The sequence below is a fragment of the Ovis aries genome, chromosome 1 (genome assembly GCF_016772045.2).
Source record: "Ovis aries strain OAR_USU_Benz2616 breed Rambouillet chromosome 1, ARS-UI_Ramb_v3.0, whole genome shotgun sequence".
Taxonomy (NCBI): domain Eukaryota; kingdom Metazoa; phylum Chordata; class Mammalia; order Artiodactyla; family Bovidae; genus Ovis; species Ovis aries.
In genome coordinates this window covers 246,863,811-246,883,872 of record NC_056054.1, presented here as the reverse complement: position 1 = coordinate 246,883,872, position 20,062 = coordinate 246,863,811, and the positions used below count along the sequence as shown (strand labels likewise).

General features: G+C 36.6%; 1 protein-coding gene across 13 annotated transcripts in view; it reads left to right on the top strand.

Moving 5' to 3' along the window:
- Window positions 1-19,497, top strand: part of TRPC1 (transient receptor potential cation channel subfamily C member 1) — a 57,998-nt gene extending 38,501 nt beyond the window's left edge. For 8 of the 13 annotated variants that reach the window (XM_060405617.1, XM_042235992.1, XM_042235985.1 and 5 more), the window contains 6 exons: window positions 1,934-2,073; window positions 3,719-3,862; window positions 11,064-11,275; window positions 15,854-16,055; window positions 16,352-16,546; window positions 17,589-19,497. In XM_060405617.1, coding sequence (XP_060261600.1) covers window positions 1,934-2,073; window positions 3,719-3,862; window positions 11,064-11,275; window positions 15,854-16,055; window positions 16,352-16,546; window positions 17,589-17,816 — 1,121 coding nt within the window. In that variant the 3' untranslated portion in view covers window positions 17,817-19,497. The remainder of the gene's footprint in view (window positions 1-1,933; window positions 2,074-3,718; window positions 3,863-11,063; window positions 11,276-15,853; window positions 16,056-16,351; window positions 16,547-17,588) is intronic. The other 5 variants (XM_060405618.1, XM_060405615.1, XM_042235988.1 and 2 more) reach the window with 1 other exon arrangement.
- Window positions 19,498-20,062: the final 565 nt, after the last annotated feature.

Sequence of the window (20,062 nt, the reverse complement as noted above, 5' to 3'; positions counted from 1 at the left end):
TTACTTTTGAAGAGTTTTTACCCAAAGTGGGAGAAAGATAGTCAGTTAATAGTAGACGTAATAAGTAAACTATGTCCATTGTTTAAACGTGATAAGTACTAAGGGAAAAGAAAGAGAAGCAGAGTTGGAGGATTGGGAGTGACAGGCATAAATTTGCGATTTTAAATAGGACGATCAGAGTAGGTGGTGAGCAAAGATGTAGGATGGATGTCTGGATGAGGAGCTTCCAGCTGGAAGAAGAGCCAGTGTCCCGTTTGGGAGTTTTGGGTGTTCAGAGAAGAGCAAGGAAGCCAGGAGGCCAGTGTGACTAGGGTAGTGGAAGGAAAGATTGAGAGGAGAGGAGATCCAAGAGGAGACGTAATGTAGGGCCTCAGAGACCGTTCTAAAAAATTTGGTTTTGACTCTGAATAAAAGGAGATATAAGGAAAGGTGCAGGGTGCAGTGCCCGCTATGCACAGTCAGCAGCAGTGGTCTTAGGTTCTTATTAACAGTCACACTTGCTAGACACCATAGGCAGAAACCTGATACCAGATTTACTTAGCTCTGTGGAAGGATGTAAGGCAGGAAATAAAGCATGACAGCTTCAAATACGTCTTTATTGGCAGTTCTTACAAAAAACTGGGGCTTCTTAGCCCCATAGGGGCACACTCAGTCGTGTGGAATGAGGTCATATTCATGGGTGTGGGCTACCCCAGCCAGAGAAGCCTGAAAACTGGCAGGATTTCCTATAAATCTGGATATCTTATAAAGCCTCAGAGTGTAGTTCCCGCTACAGGCACACTTCAAGTTAAAGAAACATCACACACAGAAGCTGAAACCTGTGTTTCTTAACATGTTTTTATATAGTCCTGTCTGTGTATACTTTTGGGGTCTATGATTCCACTTATGCAGTTTCCCAGTCAGTGATTGTTTTTATAACAATGTTGAACACAGCTGACTTTCCATACTTTCCTTAACATAGTATGTTTCCAAGGAAACTCCTTAAATAGACGATAACATGAGGTTTTGTTCCCATGGGGAAAGAGTTCTGTCCTGCAGTTAATTCTTTGTCCTCTGGGACTTGCTACAGGGTTTTGATGAGAGAAATAATACTTGCATTTTAAAAAGATTGTTCTGATTGCTGTGTTGAGAATAGATTTCAGGGGAAGTAGGGTAGAAGCAGGGAGACCAAGTGGGTTATTTCAGACATTCAGGCCAGAGAAGATAGTGGCTTGAATTTGAAGTGGTGGTGAGAAAGGTTAGTTCCTAACTCTATTTTGAAAATAGAGCCAACGGATTTACTATTGCATTGAATGTGTGGTTTACAAGAATATCAGTCAAGGGTGAAGCAAGGACATTTAGAGTGAGCATCTAGGATGGAGTTGCCATCAGCTGAGATACGGAAGTCTCCAAGTGCTGTGAGCTTGGGAGCAGAGACTAGGAATTCAGTTCGGACATGTTGGAACATCCAGTTTGAGATTTAAAGTAGCCAACTACCTGTGCAGGTTAAGTTTAGGAGGGAGGGTTAGAGATACTTATTATTGTGTAAATATAGGTTTGGTTAAAAATTTGAAAGTCTACCACATAGATAACTATTTAAAGCCATTAGACCAGACTGGATGAGGTCACTATAGGAGTGTAGATAGAGAAAATAATCAGGAACCGAGCCTTTGGGGAGGGGACATTTAACAATGATTTATTTGTTTTCTTATGCTTGTTTCACATCATTTATTACAATCCCTCTCTGGGAAAGATATTGTCAGATGAAGCTAAAGATTCCTTTTCTTTCAAATTTTGAGAACTTTTTACTGAATGTTATTTTTTTCTTCTGAATGAGTCTACAGATGATACATGTTATTTATTTAATACTTTGACCCTTAATGTATCTTTTTAGTTTTTTATTGAATTAAGAGGGCCTCATCTGATTTTTTTTTCTGTTTTTTTTTTTTTTTAGGAATGATATGGTCAGACATTAAAAGACTCTGGTATGAAGGGTTGGAAGACTTTTTAGAAGAATCTCGTAATCAGCTCAGTTTTGTCATGAATTCACTTTATTTGGCAACCTTTGCCCTCAAAGTGGTTGCTCACAACAAGGTGACTATTAACTATGTCAATTGAAGGCAGGAGTGAAGTTTATTTAGGAAAACCCCAAGATATTTAGCCATGGATCTCAGAGTTACTTTGGCCCAAATCTGTGTCTGATGTGTTTTCATTTTAAACCTATCTTTGGCAAGGAAATAGTGCCCATTGTTTCCTTCCTTCTAATACTTTCAAGGGTGTTAATTACCTTTAAATGTTGGTTACCTATTATATGCCAGGTACCTTGGTTGATACTTGCTATACTTTATCTCATTTTATTCTCACAGGGACTCTATGAGACAGATGTCCTTATCCCCATTTTGCAAATAAGGAAAAGGAAGCTCAGAGATAATAAGTAACTTGTCCAAGACCACACAGTAAGAAACCAAGACTGGATTTAAATCCAGGTCTGTCCGGGCATTTTCTTTCTACCAAATGCCAATTCCTTATATCTGAGCTAGGTTAATTTACCTATTACTTAAAATGAGAACACAAAGTTATTTAAATTGGTTATATTTACCGGGGAAAAGTTTATCTGAATGGAACTCATTATGGTGTTTTACACATTCCAAATCATGACGATTATCTCCATAGCTTAAAAAGTGATGTAAATTTAATTATTTTCTGATGCCTATAGTTTTATATTTAAAATTTGACAAAAATCCAACCTTATAGACATCTTACAATGTTACTTTTATAAAGATTGATATAAAGCCCAGGAAAGGTAACAGAAACTATGTTGACTATCTTTGTTTACACCTGAGTTTAGAATTCTGAGGTGTCACATTCAAGGAACTATTATATAATATTTTTTGAGTTTTGGCTAATTTACAGACTAGAGAGAAAGCAAACGGATTTTCTTATACCACTTTATTAAAAACTCTGTTCCTGTATTTGATCATTAGTACAGAACATGTTTATTAGGTATGTTCAATGACCAGAGTTGTGAGGTTATTAAGAAAATAAAAATTGATTACTTATAGAGAAATGATTGGATAGAGAGGTTGATGGTCATTGGTTTTTTAAGACTGGTCCCTTTTTTAGACTGGTCTCTTAGACTACCCTGTAGAAGCAGGGTACCCATATAATTTTATTATTTCAAACCAAGATATACAAATGAAGAAAAGCACAATTAATAATTAGGCCAGGAAAACTGGTATGTAATCTGGGAGTGTCCCAGGCAGTTGAAACATGTGGTTACTCTGTGTCCAGGTATAATAATACACCCTTTTTGTTCTTGTTTAGAAGGGAGAAGAGCTTCTGTGGTACATTGTAGAATCTTGAGTCAAGTAGCTAGCTTAATTTAATGCGAAAGCTAATTAATTTCAAGCTTGTGTTGTGGAATTTAAGAAAGACTAGCAAAAATTTCATTCATAAAAAGTTTAATGACTGTCTTTAAAAAATTATTTCATCTTTCAAAGCATGAGAATTTCTGAGAAAACCTCTTCATGGAACACAATAGATATTGCTCCATATGTGTAGTAATCATCTATTTATTTAAAACAATGTTATTTCTATTAAAAGAGAAGTTTGTGGAACATAAATGGAGTTCGGCCACAAGGAGAGACAAAATGGTTTTCTTTCAATGGTCAGAGTATTTGTTTTTATTTTCCTAAGTTGAGAGAGCAACTTACCTTTGGCTTTTTCTTCCTAATCTTAGTTTCATGATTTTGCGGATCGGAAGGACTGGGATGCGTTCCACCCTACACTGGTGGCAGAGGGACTTTTTGCATTTGCCAACGTTCTGAGTTATCTTCGTCTCTTTTTTATGTATACAACAAGCTCTATCTTGGGTCCATTACAGGTAAGCAGTTACAGTTTCTTAAAGAATATTTATTAAAGCTACTACACCTTTTTCTTGTCCGCTGGAATATTATTTCTCATGATGTCAAAGCTAAACTTCGCTTTTGAAAATAATTAACAGTTGAAAAAGTAACAGCATGTTCATCTGCCTTTTTTTCTGGCTGAATGATAATCCTTTTCAGATATCCAGAGTTTTATTCAGTTGTGGTCCATTGTCCCTCTTTCCCAAGTCTACAAATATGGATGTATTTGAAATAAATACTTCAGACAGTAGAGGGACATAAAATTTGCTTTTTACCAAGATGAACTTCACCTTTAAAGTTTTAAGTGACAAATATAAGGGAGATATTGTGCAGAGTTCATACTTCATGATGGTTTTGAAAATAAGTTATATTTCATAAAATACTTCCTCATATTACTTAATAACTATTAAACATAATAAGTCAGAAAATGGCATATTTGAATTTTTTAAAGATGTATTTATTTTGGCTGTGCTACATTTTTGTTTCTGGGTGCAGACTTTCTGTGGTTGTGGCGAGCGGGGGCTACTCTCTAGTTGCAGAAGCGGGTTCCTCTCACTGTGGTGGCTCCCCCGGTTGTAGAACAGTCTCTAGGCATACAGTCTCAGTCGCTACGGCTCACATGCTTGGGAGTTGCGGCTCCCGGGCTCTCGAGCACAGGCCTAGTTGCTGTGTTCAGGCTTAGTCGCTCCTTGGCATGTGAGATCTTCCTGGAGCAGGGATTGAACCCGTGTCCCCTGCGTTGGCAGGCAGATTCTTAATCACTGGACCATGAAGGAAGCCCAGAAAATAACATATTTAGAGCTAAAAATTTCATAGTTTATGTAGTCTAGCTTTACACTTTATAGTACTTTTACAGTTAAGGAAATCAAGGTTTTATTTATTCAAAGTAATATGATTATTATTGAGAGAGTCCAGGGATAAATTCTGAGTCTCTTTACACTAAAGAAAGGACTCAGAGTTGGTTGCACGTACCCCACAGGTTTTAGTAGTTGGTCATTCTTGAAAGGTGGGGTCAACTCTGCTTGTGACCAGCTCTACATAATACTCTGTTATTTTATAAGTCTGGATATTTGAGCAGTATTCAATCTTTCTTATTAAGTCAAAATTTACCGACAATTTTGATTCTTTTTTATATTTTTAAAGAAGATATTTTAAATAAAATGCATAATTACCTTCTCCAACAGAAATACGAAAACAAAATATGGAGGAAAACCCCAATTTGATTTGATTTGACTCGTGCTGTCATCATTCAGAGTGTTTCCTAAAATGTGGCTCCCTCAAGCCAAGTCCTGTGAGAATCTCTGACTAAGTTTGGGACACACCGCATTCCATATAACCTCTTTCGGGAATTCGCAGTACACATGATCACATTAAAGCCTGTGAGAAAGAAGTAACGAAACTTGTTTAACCTTGTTCAAACTATCGTCACCTAGATTTATTTAACATCATACCCATTTTTCATGAAATATGCTCAGGTCTTTTTCCTCCGAAACATGATTTATCAAATACTGGTTTAGTTTGTCTATTATTTAAATGTTATTTTGATTTAATTTTGCCTCTAGTATCTTCTATAAATGTTTTTAACCAAGAGTCAGCAGTATTTTTACATGCACGTTGTTTTGTTTGTTTCTTAACTAAAACCTAGTGGTATCACTAGATTTCTATACTGGAAATTGCTTTATAGATTTTTACGAAGGGTTAAATAGGAGAAAGTATATTATTATTTCTTGGTAAATTATTTGTTTCTTTTTCTGAGAACAGTTGAGTCAGGTCTTCCTGACCTAATCTCTTCCCCAAAGAACTGTAGATGTGTGTACAAATACTGCATAAGTGGATATTTGTCTTTTCAACTATGGTGGGTATTTTTCCTCCTCCAGCAGAGTACTTTATATTGCTCAAATAGCCATAGAATTAACAAATAATTAAAGTCAAGCTAACAAATATTTATTTTGTTCCTATTTTTTAAAAAAGGTCTGTACGTTAATCATAAAATATGTTAAAAGGTTATGATCTTGTCCAGCAAATGATTTTTTAACAATTATCTTGGGACTTCCCTGGTGATCCAGTGGTTAAGACACCCTATTCCTATTGCAGGGGGCATGAGTTTGATCCCTATCAAGAAACTAGATCCCCCATGTTTTGGGATGTGGCCAAAAAATAAATAATAAAAATTATCTTTATTAAGGTATCATTTTCCATACTATAAAATGCACCCGTCCTAACTAGATAGTTTGATGAGTTTTGCAAATGTATAAACTTGTTTAGAGTATGACTACTTCTCAAGGTTGCAGGCTCCCTGCCCCAAGTCATTATATCAAGTCTGCATTCAGCAGGAAAAAAGGGAAAGGCAGAAAGAATGAGCCTGCTGTCTTTCTTTTTTTCAACAAGAGGACAGTTATTTTCCCTTGAGGCCTACCAAATACTTTCACTTATAACTCATTGGCCAGAATTGGGTCACATGGCTATTCGTGTCTCTGAAGAGATGAGTACTCTTTTAATTGAGCATGCTGTGCTGTGCCCTGCTGTGCTGAGTTGCTTCTGTTGTGACTGACTCTTTGCAACCCTGTGGACTGTAGCCCACCAGGCTCCTCTGTCTATAGGTTTTTCTAGGCAAGAACAGTGGAATGGGTTGCCCTCCTCCACGGGATCTCCCCGACCCAGGGATCGAATCTGTGTTTCTTATGTCTCCTGCATTGGCAGGTGGGTTCTTTCCCACTAGTGCCACCTGGGAAGCCCTTAATTGACCATATTGCCCCCAAACTAAGGTCTGGTTAGTCAGAAAGAGGATGAAAAATAGAAATTGAATAGGAATCTGTGGAGTTCTATCTTCAGGTGTTTACTTTAAAAATTTCTCCCATGAAGACATTTGTTTTCCAGACTAGTCTTATTAACATGACAGACTTGTATAACATGTTAGTGAGAAAGAAGTCTAAATCATTTTGTGCAGAAGATTTGTAAAACATTTTTTTCTGTTTTGTTAATCATAAGCCAGGAATTCACTTAAAATAGATTGACCCAGTTGTGAGGAAAATTGACAATAAGTTAACTACTTTAGCTAAAGTATAACTTTTTTTCTTTACATACATAACCTGTTATATCAGATGATGTTTTTATGTGATTCATGCAGTTGTCTGTTAAATTTATCTCCATAAATAACTAACATTTATTTAACATAAATTACTAACATTTGTCCTTCCAAATTTTTGTAGATTTAGAAGCTGACAGACTTTTATTGTAACTGATTATATAGTAGAACTCTAGTTCTCTCCCTTAGTTAAAATGACCATAATTTATTATTCTTATAGAGATACTTTGGAGAATGAAAAGATGTTTTTCATTACTAAGTTGGGACGACAGCTCTGAACTGGAACTATACCAGGCAAATCAAGGTCATAGAATTATCCTATATTGGATATATAAAATGGTCTTGATTTAGCAGTGATTGACTGCTAGAAGAGACAAACGTAAATATTGGTATAAAGTGAAAAATATAGAGATTATATACAAAGGACTTGGGAGCATGACTGAGGGGGTGCTTAGAGAGAGTCAGGAAGTTTGAGTTGTGATTTCTCTGTATATTTTGTTTATTAACCTCTTATCAGATACATTGTTTGCAAATATCTTCTCCCATTCAGTGTGCTGGCTTTTAACTTTGTTGATGGTTTCCCCTGCTGTGCAAAACCTTTTAAGTTTCAGTAGGTCCCATTTATTTTTGTTTTTGCCTTCCTTGCCATTCGACATATCCAAAGCTGTATTGCCAAGACCAGTGACAAAAAGCATACTGCTTGTGTTTTCTTATAGGAGTTTTATGGCTTCAGGTTTTTGTATATGGTGTGAGAAATGTAGTCCACTTTGATTGTTTTGACAGATATAAAGGACGTGTTGGGTATGACTAGCTTGATTAGATTGGAGAAGGCAATGGCACCCCACTCCAGTACTCTTGCCTGGAAAATCCCATAGGCAGAGGAGCCTAGTGGACTGCAGTCCATGGGGTTGCAGAGTCGGACACGACTGAGCAACTTCACTTTCATTTTTCACTTTCATGCATTGGAGAAGGAAATGGCAACCCACTCCAGTGTTCTTGCCTGGAAAATCCCAGGGACGGGGGAGCCTGTTGGGCTGCCGTCTATGGGGTCGCACAGAGTCGGACATGACTGGAGCAACTTAGCAGCAGCAGCAGCAGCTTGATTAGATAGAACTTTTCTACAAATAATTATGGGTTTTTCTCAAGAAAGATTTGGAAGAATGACTAGAAGTTATTTTTGTAACTCTTGTCAACAACTTTTTAAACTTAATACTTGATATGCACCCTAATGATATCAACTCTTTCCTCTATCAGGCATTTAGCATATTTCTGCTATTCTACATAGTGTTTCTGTATATGAGGCTTTTTCTTATGTTAAAGTATTTCATAAGGATATCTTGGCTTCCTAGGTGGCTCAGTGGTAAAGAACCCGCCTGCCAATGCAGGAGACACAAGAGACTTGAGTCTGATCCCTGGGTTGGGAAGATTCCCCTGGAGTAGGAAATGACAACCCACTCCAGTATTCTGCCTGGAAAACCCCATGGACAGAGGAGCCTAGTGGGCTGCAGTCCATGGGGTCTCAAAGAGTGGGACACGACTGAGTGACAGAGCACACGTAAGGATGTCTTGGGCTTCCCTGGTGGCTCAGGTGGTGAAGAATCTGCCGGCAATGCATAAGGCCCAGGTTCAGTCCCTGGGTTGGGAGGACCCCCTGGAGAAGGAAATGGCTACCCACTGCAGTGCTCTTGCCTGGAGAATTCCATGGACAGAAGAGCCTGGTGGGCTCCTAGATAATACATCTTAAAAGTAGTATTAACCTATTGAAAGATAGGATTCTCATGGTGCCTCAGTATTTCTATATAAAAGGATGTATTAATTTTCAGTCACAAAAAAAGAATATGTTCGTCACATTCATAGCTTTAGTGTTCTCCTTCCTCCTTCTATTATTGTGGTAGTTTTCTTTAATTTCCATTTTTCTGATTACTAGGAAGATATTTTTCTCTGTATATACTATTGTATAAATGTCAATATTAATTTTTAAGTTACTATGTTTTTTACTACTTACTGTTCACATTTCTCAATTTTAAAACTGCTAAGTAGTTTTAAATAAATAAATAAATATTTAAGGAAGCATGATTGTTATTTTTACAAATAAGCCTTGTAGTATTTCTCAGACTAAAATTAGTTTACTACTTTTCATGTTTGCCTTTCACCTGAATGTTTCATAAATGTGCTCTTCAAGCTAATGTCCACATCAGTGATATCCACTGTAGCTAATTTTGGTTCTTCCATCTTATACAAGAGTTAATATCATGTTTTAAAAAAACAAGTCATGAAGTTTGTGGTGTTCTTATCAATTATTGCTCATCTTGATACTGAAATTGAATTACTCTTGTCTTTAAAACTTAGTAATATTAAATGAGGAATTTTACTTTTGGACTGAATTTTTGAAATTACCTTTAAGCTTGCAGTGTCTAAATTTTCTTCAAATTTAGTCTTTTCTATCATTATCTAAAGCAGTTACTGTATTCTTAACCATCATACATTATTAGGTTCTCTGCTAACATGACATGGCTTTATTCTAAGCACTGATAATCTGAATAAATGATTTCTTTCCAAAATGACATAATAAAGCTATCCTTGATGAAGAGAGAAATGGATTTCTTCTCTTTCTCACACAGTTTAAGCTTTCCAATTCTAAAAGCTCTCTGTTTCTTCCATCAGAATTTTGCAAGAGGGCCAAGTGAGGGAAGCATGAGATTTTGAAAACTAGCACATACTGATCAAATGCACAGACATCAGGCCTGGTGGACCTATCCACTCCAAGTTGCCTGAAATACTAGCTTGTGCTGTGCCTGAAAATTTTAGCACCTCTTCTACTTAATTAGCTGGCTCACTTTAGTGGGCTGGAGGGGCTTGGCCACTTGCCTGCTCCTACTGTTTGTAACATTGGCAACTGGCATATGTTATGTTGGCAGGCTTGAGGCAGTTCAGAATTTTATTTGAAGTTGGATTAACAAACTGTATAAATTTGACCTGGTTACATTTGAGGAAGGATTATTTCTAAACACTAACTTTTTTTATCTTAAAAAATGCATATAGCAAAGAAGATTCAAAGGAGTGTAAAGTGAGAAAGCCTGCCTTCCACACTGCTAGTCCTATAGGTAGGCACTGTTAATGGTTTCTTGTGTAAACTTTCAGGAATTTCCTGTGCATATCAAACTTTATCTATATGAAAAAATATATTTTCTCTGTTCTTTAAAAAATAGCTGTTATAATACTATCATGTACCTTGCTTTTTTGACTTAACATTTTCTAGGTACCTTTCTACGTCAGCACATCGAACTCCATTCTTTGTAACAACAGCTTTAGAATGTTCTAATTTTTGCTACAATGCTCCAGTGAAAATCCTTGTATGTTATGCATCTTTGTGTACTTCCTATGGGCTAAATTCCTAGGCATAGAATTTCAGGGTCAAAAGGTTATGTTAAATTAGTCTCCAAATTTGTATGGAATTTATAAAAAGCACCTATTCCCCAGATTTTGAGAGTATTGAAGGAGAATGAAATTAGGCTTGAATAAAGCTTCCAGATGTGCTACACGTAATCTAAATTACCAAAGATACTCACGTACAAGTATTAGATCCTCTCATTTGACTTAACTCATATACTTTTTTCTTAATAGACCTCAATGAAAATTCATCACCCTGGCAACAGAGATTAGGTCAGTCCTCAAGGAGGAAACGCTGTTCTTTAAGAAGTGGTTTTTAGAATTGGTTGCAAAATTTGAAAACTTAATGTCATAATGGTTTTGTATTTGTAAACTTTGCGAAACAATAAATGTAAGCATTTATTTCCCTTTAGGTTTTAGCAAGGAATTTTCCTTTCATCCCTTGCAACTTAGGCCTTTTCTTCAATCTCCGGGCCTCTTCCTCTACCTTCATAGCAGCACTATCTTCTGCAGACTTGGTCCAGAATCAAGGAATGTACCATCTAACACTCACAGTGCTGGCATGATCAGAATGGGTTTTTGTTTGGTAACTGGATTTTTGATGTTTAAAACTGATGAAATACCTCACAGGGGAAAAAGAATAGCCTTGTGGATCATGTATTTTCTTGCATGGTCATTTAGTTTTTCATATTTTTGTTTTCCAGATGATTTTAATGAACACCTATGTAATATTTCCACAGATTTCAATGGGACAGATGTTACAAGATTTCGGAAAATTTCTTGGAATGTTTCTTCTTGTTTTGTTTTCTTTCACAATTGGGCTGACACAACTGTATGATAAAGGCTACACTCCAAAAGAACAGAAGGACTGTGTAGGCATATTCTGTGAACAGCAAAGCAATGATACCTTCCATTCGTGAGTGTCTTTTAAATTTTTAGTAAACATATTTCTTTCTGCCCTGTTACATGTGAATTTATACCTATAGAACTAGAACTTCATATTTTCTTTAAGATACACCTTTTGAATAAGAAATACTTACTTGTCATGAATCATTTGATAATCATCAACAACAAACACCTTCAGTATGCCAGACACTGTTCTAAGTGCTAAAGAAATGAAGTATCAGTGAACAAAAACTACTTTCATGGAGTTTATTTCCTGGTGAGGTGATACAGGCAGTAAAAATAAGAATAAGCCATGAAATTAAAAGACACTTGCTCCTTGGAAGAAAAACTATGACAAACCTAGATAGCGTGTTAACAAGTAGAGATATTACTTTGCCGACAGTGGTCTGTCTAGTCAAAGCTATGGTTTTTCCAGTAGTCACTTATGGATGTGAGAGTTGGACCATTAAGAAAGCTGAATGCTGAAAAGTTGATTTTTGAACTGTGGTGTTGGAGAAGACTCTTGAGAGTCCCTTGGACTGCAAGGAGATCCAATTAGTCCATCCTAAAGGAAATGAGTCCTGAATATTCACTGGAAGGACTGATGCTGAAGCAGAAGCTCCAATATTTTGGCCACCTGATGGGAAGAGCTGACTCATTGGAAAAAGATTGGGAAAGGATTGAAGGCAAAAGGAGGAGGAGGTGGCAGAAGATGAGATGTTTAGTAGCATTACTGACTCAATGGACGTGAGTTTGAGCAAACTTAGGGAGACAGTGGACAGGGAAGCCTGGTGTGCTCAGTTCATGGGGTCGCAAAGAGTCGGACAGGAACTGAACTGATATTATACAATATTGATAAGGACCAGTAGCCTGAGGAAAGCTTGGGCCAAGGAGGACTTTTGTATAAGAGGGTGTGTAGCTTTAGTTAGATAGGAGGTTAGGGAAGCCCTCACAAAAGATGACATTCAAGTAAAACTATAAAGCTGGTGAAGGATCAAGGCATGAAGAAGAATCTGGAGGGAGAGAGCTGGCAGATAAGGGAATGGCAAAGGCAAATGCCCTGAGAGGAGAGTGTAACTAGCATGCTCAAGGAAAGCCAGGAGGCCAGTCTAGATGGTATGCAGTGAATCAGAGGGAGAGTTGTAGACTGAGTCAGGAAGGTGATGGGGAACTGGGCTTCCCGGCAGCTCAGACAGTAGAGAATCTTCCTGCAGTGGAGGAGACCTGGGTTCATTCGCTGGGTCGGAAAGATCCCCTGAAGAAGGGAATGGTAACCCACTCCAGTATTCTCGCCTGAAGAATCCCATGGGCAGAGGAGCCTGGCAGGCTACAGTCCATGGGGTCAAAACTCATGACTGAGCTCAGGACTGAGTTACTCATGACTGAGCAACTAATACTTTCACTTTCAATGGGGAATAAAGCAGATCAAGATGGGAGAATAAGAGGACATGGAGCTCACCTCCCTCCACAAACATATAAAAAATGCATCTACATGTGGAATAATTCTCAGTGAAAGCCAGCTAGAAACGGGCACAAGGACTCCAGTACAGCCAAGGCTCTAAGAAAGGTACACGTGTAATCAGGTAGGATGAGAAAAAAGTGATTGATCAGGACTTGTACCCCTATGGGGGCACTCAAAAGAAAAGGGAGATTACACAGGTGGACACTTACCCTGGGGAGTGAGTGGGTCAAGCCACAGACTCCTAATCTGGGTTCTATGCATAGGAGACAGGCTGCCTTAGCTGGTTGGTTGGAGAATCCCTGGGACACATGAAGCCTGGACTCCAACTCATGAGGAGTGCAGGTGCTGGCTTGCCCCTGACTAGGACAGAGGAGGTCTGCCCTAGTGGCTGCCAGGTTTCCTATGACCAGCTCACTGTTCTCCCAAGCCTGAACTGAGCGAATACCCCAGCCCTGCTCATTCTATGTCACAGCATGTCCCTGGATCTAGGGCATCAGGACCTGGGAAAAGACTCAGTTTTGAGACACAGAGGCAACTCAGACCTGGAGTGTAGCCCAGGGGAGGAGGCAGTCGCTGTAGTTGGAGCTTACTCCAGGGGCACTCTGGAAGCAATCCATAGTTTTGACAGCAGCATAGCTGCTGGGTTTCCTGTGACCACCTTGCTGTATGCTCAAAGCCAATCTGAGTGAATGCTCTGGCCCCACTCGCTCCACACCACAGTGCAGCACTCAGCAGCCATGACCAGGGAAGAAACACAACCATGGGCCACATCTGAGTGGAGCCGTGGACCCTTAACACAGGTAGCACATGGGACTCTGTAAGTACATGAGCCCCAGTTGCTTCAGCACGCCCCTCCTTTGGGGCGAAGATCCTGGTGTGGGGGGGAAGAAAAAACACACACACTTAAAAGGAGTAGATCCAGCTCCAGGTTGACTCTCAGGGCTTCTACTCCAGCAGCTTGGGAGTAGATCCCACCCCTGACCACAGGGCGGTGACGGCCACTGAGCAGGGAGATGTCCCTTCTCACACCCTGCATGGGCTCTAGACCTTCCGTCTCCAGCCATTCCCCCCACCAAGGTGAGAGCTGCCAGCATATCCTGAGGAGAGATTGGTGTCTGCATCAAATCCAGCCATCCCACCAAATCCTTTGGGGACACCCAGAAGAACACCTCTTCAAGACCACAGTAGGCAACTGTTTCACCTAAATTCATAGAGGCAGAGAAAGTTAAGTAAAATGAAAAGGCAGAGGAACTACTCTCACTTGAGAAAGTAAGAGAAAAACCTTGAAAAAATAATGAAACAGAAATAATTAACCAGATAAAGTATTCAAATCATTGGTAATAAAAATGCTAACTAAATTAGTTTGCGTCAAGAGAACATAATCTAAACAAAGATTTTAGCAAGGAACTAGAAAATATAAAAAAAAGACTCAAAAATAAGCAATTCTGTATGTACACCTATGGTTAATTCATGTTTATGTATTACAGAAACCAAACCAATATAAAACATCAATCAATTAAAAATATTAAAACAAAAATAGGCAATTCAATATCTGAAATAAAAAATGAATAGCAGACTACGTGACACAGAAGAGCACATAAGTGGTTTAGACGATGGAATGATGGAAATTACCCAATCAGACCAGCAGAAAGGAAGACAAAGTGAAAAAGAGCAAAAGCAGTCCACCAGATTTCTAGGACATTAAGCAAACAAGCATTCGCATAATTATTCTAGAAGGAGACAGAGCGAGAAGGGGATTGAAAATATATTTGAAGACATTGTGCCTGAAACTTTCCCAAACCTGAAGAAGAAAACGGATATCCAGGTACAGGAAGCACAGAGGGTCCCAAGAAAGAGGAAACCAAACAGACCCACATCAAGACATACCATAAGTAATGTAGCAAGAGTTAGAATTCCAAAGGCATCAAGAGAAAAATAGTCATATACAGGGACTTGCATAAGATTATCAGCTGATTTCTCTGCAGAAACTTTGCAGATTGGAGATTTATTCAGTGCTGAGAGGGAAAAACCTCTATTAGGATACTCTACCCAGCAAGATCATCATTTAGAATAGGAGGAGAGAGAACAAACCATCAAAAACTAAAAGAATTCATCAATATGAAACCTCCCCTAAAAGAAATGTTGAAGGGTCTTCTCTAAATGGAAAAGAAATAAGAATCTATAAGAAAGGGAAAATCCCACTAGGAAAGGCAGGTATAGAGTAAGGATTGAGGATCACTTTAAAAAGTGATAGATTAAAAGAAAAAACACATAAAAGCAACTAAAACAGTAAACAGTTGAGAGATAATCATGAAGATGTAAAATATGACATCAAAAACAGTGTGGGTGAGTGGGTAAAGTGCAGATCTTTTAGAATGTGTTTGAACTTAAATGACTATCAGTTTAAAACAAGTAGATATAGGCCAATGTATATGAGCCCTATGGTTAAGGACCCATCAGTAGATGAATAGATTAAGAAAATGGGGTGTGTACACACACACACACACACACACACACACACACACACTGGAGTGTTACTCAACCATAAAAATGAAATTCTGATATTTGCAACAATGTGCAGGGACCTGGATAATACTATGTTTAGTGAAATAAGTCAGAGACAAATACTATATAATGTATTGTGGCGTCTAAAATATAATACAAATGAAGGCATATGCTGAACAAGATAGAGATTCAGAGATAGAAAACAAACCTGTGGTTACCAAAGGGGAGAAGGAGGTGGGGTTAATCAACTATACTTCAAAGAAAAAAAGGAAGGGGAAAAAAGCAAGGTAATAGGATCACGTAGGACCTTGTTGGCTCTTTTATGGACTTCGGGCATTGGAGCTTGAGAGCCATTTGAAGTTTTTGAACAAAGAAGTGGCACAATCCTGTTAAGTATTAACAGGATCATTGGCTGCTGTGGTTGCTAAAAGACAGAATAATAAGAGAATAAACAGAAATGGTTTGTCTTCCTTTTGAGTTTGTTTCTTTGTTTACAGTAAGGCATATCTGTGATGCTGGGTCCATCCCTAGTTATTTTACAAAATATCTATTCTTTATGTAATGTTGTATTAATAAATTCTTTATTTTTGCTAAATAGCTTCTTGAAATTCCTTTCAAATAGAAATATAATTGTCTTCACAGGTTCATCGGCACTTGCTTTGCTTTGTTCTGGTATATTTTCTCCTTAGCACACGTGGCAATCTTTGTCACAAGATTTAGCTACGGAGAAGAATTACAGTCCTTCGTCGGAGCTGTTATTGTTGGGACGTACAATGTTGTGGTTGTGATAGTGCTTACCAAGCTGCTGGTGGCAATGCTTCATAAAAGTTTTCAGTTGATAGCAGTAAGTATTCATTCTTTTAAAATTTTTATATTCTCTTCAGGTCATACCAAATGTATACAGTAAAGACAACCAAAGATTTAAAAGAATTAAGAATTAGTATCTTTTAAAAATTAAATGTAAATCGTTTTAAAATGTAAATAATGTATATTAGTTGCAAGTCGGGAACAAAATTTTTACTTCCAAGGTGTGGAAACACTTGAACAGTTTTAAGCAGTCCATACGGGTCCCACCACGTGTGTATGTGTGTATGCATGCCTAATCATATCCTGGGTTAGTTTTTCATTTGCCTCTTATAGAATCATGAAGACAAAGAATGGAAGTTTGCTCGAGCAAAATTGTGGCTTAGCTACTTTGATGACAAATGTACATTACCCCCACCTTTCAACATCATTCCTTCACCAAAGACCATTTGCTATATGATTAGTAGCCTGAGTAAGTGGATTTGCTCTCATACATCAAAAGGCAAGGTTAAACGGCAGAACAGCTTGAAGGTAAGAAGTTAGATGTTTGAACTGCAGCGTGATAATTTTAATAATTCCTAATTTCAGATGTTTCCTAAAGCATACAGAGTCCTAAGGGCTAAGATTTATGCTGTTTTATACTAATCTGTTGTAGTCATAAAGCAATTAGCAAAACAGCTTAAGAAAACAAGGGCTAAGACTGTTCATTTGTTTTTTTTTCATTCCTGTATCCCTACTGCATGGCACAGAACCTATCCTAAAGTACGGATTCAGTAAATATTTACTGAAAATGCAAGAGAGGTGTGATTTTTTTTTTCATGAATTCTCATCTCACAGTTTTAGAACAAGGAAAATATTCAAGATATCTAGCCTGTCAGCATAAATAAAGAGTGACTCCCAGAGTGAACTCATATTTTTTTCATTCTTTTTGAAAGTTGTTTAATATATGAATAATTTAATCCATGTTGCTATAAACCAGGAGTTGGCAAACCTTTTCTGTAAAAGACCAGATAATTAATATTTTAGATTTTGTGGGCCATGACAAAATTACAGATTTTATGTGGGTAGTAATATAACAAGAGAGGAAACAAATTTCCACAAAATTTTTATTGATGAAATTAAAAATATAACAATAATTGAATAATACTTCTTTATATGTGATATAGGTCCATTAATGAAAAGAATGGAATTCTATTTTGGAATAACCCATTTTGTTTAATCAAGGTTCGAAGTTAGTATTCCCCATCATCAAGTTAGTAACTCATGTTCATCCATAAAAGCCACTCTTAGCTCATAGGCCATCAGAAATAAGAAGTGGGCCATATTTGGCCTGTGGGTCGTAAGTTTACTAATCCCTACTATAAACTGAGGATTTTAAACTAAGATAAGCATACAGGTAAGTGAGTAAAACAATATGCAGGGCATATTTATTTGAAACATGTTGAATATTTTAAAATATCATCTAATAAAGCATTACAAATATGTATTTGTATCTGTAAACTTTTTTAAAAATCCACCTCATTTAAATATTTTCTTATGTACATTATCAGTATCATCTTATTTTGTGTTGAAGGAATGGAGAAATTTGAAACAAAAGAGAGATGAAAACTACCAAAAGGTGATGTGCTGTCTGGTGCATCGCTACTTGACTTCCATGAGGCAGAAGATGCAGAGCACAGATCAGGCAACTGTGGAAAATCTGAATGAACTGCGCCAGGATCTGTCAAAATTCCGAAATGAAATAAGGGATTTACTTGGCTTTCGGACTTCAAAATATGCCATGTTTTATCCAAGAAATTAGCCATTTTCTAAACCGTGTAGAGAATAATTTTCAATATTATAAATCTAAAAGACTGCATTTGCATAACTTAACAATTAAATTAATAAGATATATATTGAAATAAAGAATTATGTAAAAGCCATTCTTTGAAATATTTATAGCATAAATATATGTTATGTAAAGTATGTATATAGGATTAGTTTTTTTTTAAACTCTGTCAGTGGCTTTTTGCAGGAGTAAAACAGATTGAGTAGATAGATTTTGTTAGCATGCTGTTTAGTTTTCTTGTTTAAATAGTGCTTAATTTTTTCCTTTCTGCTTAAGAAGCTTAGTTAGAACTGTCTTAACTATTGCCAGAAGGTTTTGTAAAAATGAAGATCAGCAAAGGTGGACTGATCTTTCATATGACATACTTGAGATACAGAAGTCATGTTTTTAAAAATCTTTGTTTTAGGAGTTTACATATAGTTCAGTATTTATTGTTTCAGAATATAGGTTTGCCTAAAACAGTAGTCTGTTTTGTTCTTTTCTTATAATCTTAAGCAGCAAAGATAAAGCTCTAATGAATATTTGAATCTATTTATGTGTCTATACATTAAATTCACTTCAATGAATTTGTTATTGTAATATATTTACTTTTACATGGTTATCACTTTATATCTTTAATTTTTCTTTTTTTCACTTAATAGTATTTTATATATACATTTTCATTTATTGATAGAGTCAGTCCACATATTTAAATTTTTATAGAATTATATAGCTTTTGAAAAATATAGTTAGTAGACTTTCATTTTGTAGCTATGGAGTATTATGTTTATAAGTTTGCACAACTGCTTCTGTGAAATTAGGTATTTATTGGCTTTTTTTTTTTTTATTATCATGGTAGTGATGTAATTTTTTTTCAAGTTGGAGTGAATGTTCCTAGTTATAAAGCTAACTCAAAATAAGGACTTAGAAGATAATTCTTTAGCATGTTTGGTCACAGCCTGTTTTGTTTTTGTAAACACTGAAAGACCTTTTAACATAAGGATTTGTCATATTTTTGAACTAAGGTTGTTGATTTTGTCTCCCAAAGAATTCCACAGGATTTAGCCTAGCTTGTATAAAACTGACTTCATGCTTATTTGTTGCTCATTCTTGATGCTTAGAATAAAAAGCATTGACTTTTTAAATAGGAGAATAAAATATATATTTAAATTTTTTCCTGTGTTCAGATAAGGGATATAGATAACATTTTTCATAGGGTACTGCTTATATATTCTTGCAGCATTTCCAGTTAAGAGGTTATTATATATACAGTTATCTTCTTAACGGAATGTCTGATGGTCTTAAGGCCACAGGGTGCAGGTAGCCCTTGGTCTGTAAGCACCACCAATCCAGGGATCATTGTTGAAATAGTATTGTGTTTTGTCTTGCTTTTTACTTTTATTTTTTAATTTCTAAATTGTAAGTGTTCCCTCTTTTGGGCAAATTCTTATAAAAATGTTTATTGTAAAGTTATATATTTTGTCTATGATGGGATTATGCACTTCCCAATTGGGATTTTACATCAGGGTTTTTAGTCATTCTAAAAAATATCTAATTATTAAATAAAAATATTTATAGAGTGCCTACTGTATGCATGAGTTACTTATGAGGTATATTTTGAATGACAGCATATTGTAAGAAAAAAGGTAAATAAAACTTGACACTAGATTATAAATTGGCAGAGTCTGTTCATTGTATTATTGTATACTTTGAGATATAATTCACATATCATAAAATTCTCTCTTTTAAAATGCACAGTTCCCTGATTTTTTTTTTTTAATTATGGCAACAAAGTTCTAAAATTCAAAGTGTAATATCAGACCCTTATATATCCCTTCCACCCTGTGGTGGCAATCACATTAAACTCTTGTAGCTCTTTCTTCTTATATTTGTAAATGTAATATTTTGAAATGATATGTCTACACAAATACCCTGTATATGAGTATTTATTGCAACTTTATTCAAGATGCCAAATTGAAAACAACCAAATGCCCTTAAACTGGTGAATGGATAAGTAAATCATACATCCATACAGTGGATATCTTCTCGGCAATAAAAAGGCATTGTATGAGCCAGAGTTCAGTCAGAGAAACAGAACTACTAAGATATTTGCAGGCCCACCTGTATGTGTAAGTGATTTGTTTACAGGATTTGACATTACACAATTACTGGACTGGATAAGTAGTCTCCAGCACTGTTTTTGTATCTAATTCTGGAGCTTGGAGTTCATAGGGTAGGCT